The sequence below is a fragment of the Carassius gibelio genome, chromosome B1 (genome assembly GCF_023724105.1).
Source record: "Carassius gibelio isolate Cgi1373 ecotype wild population from Czech Republic chromosome B1, carGib1.2-hapl.c, whole genome shotgun sequence".
Lineage (NCBI taxonomy): Eukaryota > Metazoa > Chordata > Actinopteri > Cypriniformes > Cyprinidae > Carassius > Carassius gibelio.
This window is the reverse complement of record NC_068396.1, coordinates 13,916,249-13,921,868: the sequence shown is the minus strand read 5'-3', so window position 1 is coordinate 13,921,868 and position 5,620 is coordinate 13,916,249. Positions and strand designations below refer to the sequence as shown.

The 5,620-nt window shown below is 36.8% G+C and overlaps 1 protein-coding gene across 3 annotated transcripts; it reads left to right on the top strand.

Moving 5' to 3' along the window:
• Positions 1-2,245: 2,245 nt before the first annotated feature.
• Positions 2,246-5,307, top strand: uchl1 (ubiquitin carboxyl-terminal esterase L1 (ubiquitin thiolesterase)). Of its 3 annotated transcripts, XM_052544878.1 has the most exons (9): positions 2,246-2,394; positions 2,516-2,527; positions 2,860-2,988; positions 3,201-3,336; positions 3,935-4,020; positions 4,271-4,318; positions 4,405-4,474; positions 4,583-4,641; positions 4,873-5,307. In XM_052544878.1, exons 1-9 carry the CDS (start codon positions 2,362-2,364, stop codon positions 4,954-4,956), a joined length of 657 nt encoding a protein of 218 aa, XP_052400838.1. In that variant the 5' UTR covers positions 2,246-2,361; the 3' UTR covers positions 4,957-5,307. The 3 variants fall into 3 exon arrangements, with proteins under 3 accessions (XP_052400838.1, XP_052400837.1, XP_052400839.1); XM_052544877.1 differs by having other exon boundaries at positions 2,283-2,527; XM_052544879.1 differs by lacking the exons at positions 2,246-2,394; positions 2,516-2,527 and adding an exon at positions 2,542-2,580.
• The last annotated feature ends 313 nt before the right edge of the window (positions 5,308-5,620 follow it).

The following is a 5,620-nucleotide window of genomic DNA, read 5'->3' as shown; positions in this document are numbered from 1 at the left end:
GCATAATATTTCTGTCACACACTTGAGGTATTCGGCCAATAACGACGCACTGGATAGCTGGCCAATCAGAGCACACCTCGCTTTTCAGAACAATGAGCCTTGTACAAATCTATGTGTTTCAGTAGGTGGGGCACAGAGGAGAGACAATAATGTACAGTATGTGGATTTTTTTTATTTTTTTATCTTAAACACATTTAATTACACCAAATACAAAAAATAATGTTCTTTTGACCCCTTTTAAAGGGACACTGAGTAGGAATTACTCCCATCTTGTGGTGAAATTGTATTTTGCATTCAAACTAATTTTGCTCTCCAGCGCCTCGCTTTTTCAAATGCGCATTGCATCTACGGTAGGCGATATGTACCAAAAAGCTTTGACGGGATGTATTCTAATAGCACTTCGTCGAGTTTTCCTTCAGGTGAACAGGTGTGTTATTTCAAACAAACTGCAACATGACAACTAACAAACGAATTACAGTATGAATTACTGACTGTGGAAAACATGAAATATTGTAATTAGTAGTTATGTCTAATTTATTCGTTATATTTTCTGAATTATATGCATTGTTAGATATAAAAAAAAAATATTATAATATAGACTGTAACACTGACTTACCTGTCGAGAAGAAAACTGGCCACTTCAGCGTCTCTTTTGAAATCTTTATCAAGCATTAGCTCTTTCCACCTAGAAAAACTTCCCCGACATTAACTCTTGTTTTCTGTAATCTACGGTCACGTTTCCTTTTACGTTCTATTTTTGACTGTTTTGGCGACGATGTTTTTTTCTCCTGTGGCGCGGCATATGTATGGTCCATAATAAGAATGCAATCCAGACTTTTAAACTTGCCGGTGCAGTTTCAAGCGCCTCTCACTGCTCTGCACCTGCGTTTCTGGCTCTGACCGAAAACGCGCTGTGGAAACGCGTAGGCTTAGTACTTTTTGTCCCTCTCTGCTATTATAGTTTTGCAAGATGGCGGAACTACATGGAAGCCTCCGTCAACCTACCCATCCCATGTATATAAAGATAATAAATTCTTCATTTACAAGGATTAGTTTAAACATTGGCATAGGTATTTGTACACCATTGAGGGCATATTTATGAATAAAAATATTGATTTTAGATAATAAAATACCTAAAAAGTTACTTATTGTCCCTTTAAGTTAACTGTTTACTAATTATTACAGATGGATCAGTGGGTCAGTGAATTGAAACCAATAGATCAGTCTAATTTGTTAATAAATTATTATTATTATTATTAATTATTTTTTTGTGACTGGATCAAACAGTTTACTGAAACGATTTTACTCGAAAGAAAGTTCAGTATTGGATACTGTTATTTCTCTCAAGGAGAACTAGTGCTGTTGCAGTACTGTACAGTAAATAGGGCTCCCTAACTGTAATGGCCCTATACATAAAAATAAAATAAAATAAAATAAAAATATTTAAAAATGGTTGTGTGCCCCCAGAATAATTCTGATCTTTCAGCAGCCCTGGCCAGTAGTCAAGATTTTCACTGAATAATATCGATTAACCAATGGTTTTAGAATGTTTTTTTTTTTTTTATTTGTTTGTCATTCAATCTTCATTCTCTTTCAAGATAAAGGGTAAGTAGGATATTTTTTTAAAATTCATCATATAATGGTAATATTAGATGAATGGTAGTAATTCATAATAATCAATAAGAATTGATTATTGTATCAATAATCAATGGTAATAATAATCAATATGCATATCTTTGAGTGAGTAAACTGGTTTCACAAACACAGAAACAGGAGTGACAGTGAATCCACCTAAATTGGACATATTTCAAAGATATTAAAAAGTGCAAGTCATCAGTTGTTATTTCAACAGAACCACTCCGGTAAAAGGTGTTATGTGAGTTGGGTAAAGTTTAATTTTGTCTTTTAATTCTGATTTATGCAGCTTCGAGTGATTAAGTGCTCTTAATCCATACCCTGTCCATACTATCTTATGTAAAATGTCACTGATTTGTTTTTGTTTTTTTTTATCAAATGTTTCATATGAGCTAGAGAACTATGGTAGCTTCCAGAATTGGCCGATGGCGGACCGGCCTATTGCTGGAGAAACGAAATTTTCCCATTTCTGTCTCTTCCGTTTTACGTTGACTTTTTTCGACACTTTAAAATATACAGAACATGTTATCTAGCAGGGTGAATAGCCTATGTGTGCCAGTAGATCACAAATAGCGCGTGAATCTGGGCGGACACCCCTCTGGTCTGCGTAAATGGAATAGGACCGGTCGGATAAATGATCCTCGTGCTCCTCCAGTCTGGTTTGTGTTTTCTCGGGAGGGGCCTTTCTGAACTCAAGAGGAGTGACACTTAAGATCGTCTGCAGTCATGGAGTGGAAACCTATGGAAATAAACCCGGAGGTGTAACGCTTTATCGTGATTTAGCCTCGCTAGCTGATTTGTGGCATCATGCATCATGCATGCCTTCGCTTTCTCTTGACTGATCATGATCGACATATTTGTGCGCTTGTATTGGTTTCAGATGCTGAATAAGGTACGTTCGCTGAGTCACAAGATGAGGTGATGGTGAGACTGTCTGCTGGACAGGTCTGTAGCGTCTGGGACTGAACCGTCATGGAAACCCATTTGAAATGAAAGGGCGTGGGCTACACACATCACCTGCTATGCACAATAACACGCAGCATGTTTATATGCATGCTGAACGCAATAATTCGTAATTTTGCATAATACCACAATGAATATATTGGTCGTTTATAATATACAGTCATTCTAAACTTTCAGTATATCAGACTTTGATTTTGTTAGATTTTATATAGATAACGTCTCTCTAATAATATGATTTTCGTAAACCCCTTTTCTGTGTAGGTATTAAGTAAATTGGGTGTGGGCTCGAGTTGGCATTTTGTGGATGTTTTGGGCCTGGAAGATGAGTCTTTGTCAGGGGTGCCTTCACCCTGCTGTGCCATGATGCTGCTCTTCCCTTTAACGCAACAGGTACGTAGCTACAGACGCACGCACTCGAAGCATTACAGTAAACGCGGGCGTGGTCCTGTCTCACGTGACAAATCGATATGTGAAAAACGTATAGATGCTTTTATTATAGGTTAATTAAACTTGTTTATAGGCCATTTTTGGCTTTTAGTAGCCATATTTAGTAAAATTCCACATTGTATAACTTAAACCCACATCTCTCTTCTTTGTTTTAGCACGAGGATTTCCGTTCCAAACAGTCTGTTGACGACTCTAAAAGTGTATATTTTCTGAAACAAACTGTGGTCAACTCATGTGGAACTGTGGGGTTGGTACATGCTGTGGCAAACAACCAGGACAGTATTGATTTTGGTCAGTGAAAACGTACCATGAACTCGCTCTCATACACAAGGTGTTTACTGATGCTGAATACAGCTGGTAGCTTTAAAAAATAACTACACTCATTTATCTTTGCATACTGTAACTTGACTAGTTAAGTAAAAAAAAAAATAGGACTCTTTAGCTATTTAAATCCTGACTGCAACAATTTATAAAATGCATCCATACTGTTGGAAACCAACGTTACAAATTTGATAATCCACTGTACTTTTAAATGTGGAAGTTTTTTTTCTGTTAATGTGTGAGACTTCCAGCTCATTAGTTGCTGTAGGGAAATAATGAGAAGAATAACGAATTGCAGTAAACGGTAAAACTGTTTGCATTACCAAAACGTGTTCATAATTAAGTTAATACACTAAAATATTATGGTAAGACGCACCAATTTTCAGTATCCGCCAGCAAAGCAAGTTGTTTTGTATAGCTATAAATGGCTGGAAGTAAATGATGCCTGAAAGCCAGACACATTAAACTTCGTAATTGCAGTGCTCGCCCTTATTGGAAAAATAAGGTGGATAAGTTTACACTGCAGATTCATGATTTGACACTTAGCCGCCCCCCCTCTTGTCAATAGACAGTGACTCTGCACTGAAGAAGTTTCTGAAAGCCACCTCAGGGATGTCTGCCGCAGAAAGAGCCAAAGAACTCGAACAGAATAAGGTATTTTAAGTGTTCATTAGAAGCCTCCCTAAATGTTATTTACCATATCTTTGCCAAAACAAAGATTGACTTCAAAAATGTTACAACGCTCCTGTGACTTAAAGGACTACTTAATTTTGATGTAGTATTCAACACAACTAATAGGTGGTACTATTGTACTATTTTTATTTTCCATGTTTATTTCGTTGTTTAAAACCGATGCTTTCAAAATTGCTTTGTGCTTTTAAAATTGAGTTACCATTTTATTCAGGCCTTCCAGGAAACTCATGATGCAGTTGCTGATGAAGGACCGTGTCCGGTAAGACAATGTCATATGCACACAAACACTAAAAGTAATGACTAAATAAATATATATTTTTTTCTCCATCTCTCCTATTCTAACAGCCAGAGGGAGACAAAGTCAACTTCCACTTCATTACATTTGTCAATGTAAACGGTCAGCTTTATGAGCTAGGTAAGTGGATGACATAGATTAGAGTGTAGTGTCTGTTTCTGTGCCAGTGACTTATAAATACACACTCCTTAAATGTCGGAATAAAAAGTGAGCGATTTGTGGTCTCAGATGGCAGAATGGATGGACCTGTGAATCATGGACCTACAAAACCAGAAAGCTTTGTCATGGTAAGCACACATTTCCCTAGGTATGAGTGTTTGTAGTTAATGGCAACTGTAGCAGCCTGAATGCACTTAAATAGCTTTGGATAAAAGCGTCTGCTAAATGAATAAATTTAATTTAATGTAATTTAACTTTCTCTTGTAAGCTGTCATTATAGTCAGAACCATAGATTTGGAGCATCTTAAAACAATGCATCATCTTTCCATAACTGAATTACTGACTTCATCTCTCTGTAGGATGCGGCAAGGGTGTGCCGTGAGTTTATGGAACGAGAGAAAGGGGAGGTTCGTTTCTCTGCTGTGGCTCTCTCCAAAGCCTGAGAGAAGATGGACAACTTGGCTTGAACCATAAGCGGTTTCAGAAAACCCTTAATGCACATACACGGAGCACAGAATCCAAACATATACCATCCCTTGATACATGCTACACAAACTGCCTGCCTGTCTGACTGTGAATTACTGTAATTTCTAATTTATTTTATTTTGTCTCCTTAACTACTATGCTCTTTGTAAACATCAGTATTTATTTTTAGCTTTTGTTGATGTACCTAATTTAGTTCTAGTTCTAATATTTCTGGGCACTTTTTTGATGGGGGCAACAATTAGCAGAAATTTCATGTAAACTCAAGCTTGGAGGTGTATGTTCAAAATAAACAAAACCAAAAAGGATAATTTGCTTTTTGTGCAGTGCTGTTTTTTTAGACTTATTCACCCGTGCATGCCACCTAGTATTCATAAACGGAGCTGTGACTCTAGCTAACTGAAGGGGATATTGGCCTTGCTTTTCATTCATTGCAAGAACTCTTGTGATTTGAAAGGATGGGTTCTCAGATGTTTTTTCTTTCTTTCTTTCTTACTTTACAGGTATGATTGAATTGAGTATTTAATTGATATAACAGTAACTGTACAATGAGTTCATTATGTTTGACCATGAGTGTAACCTTGTCTTGAACACAGATTACATACTATATGTTGTAGTATTAAT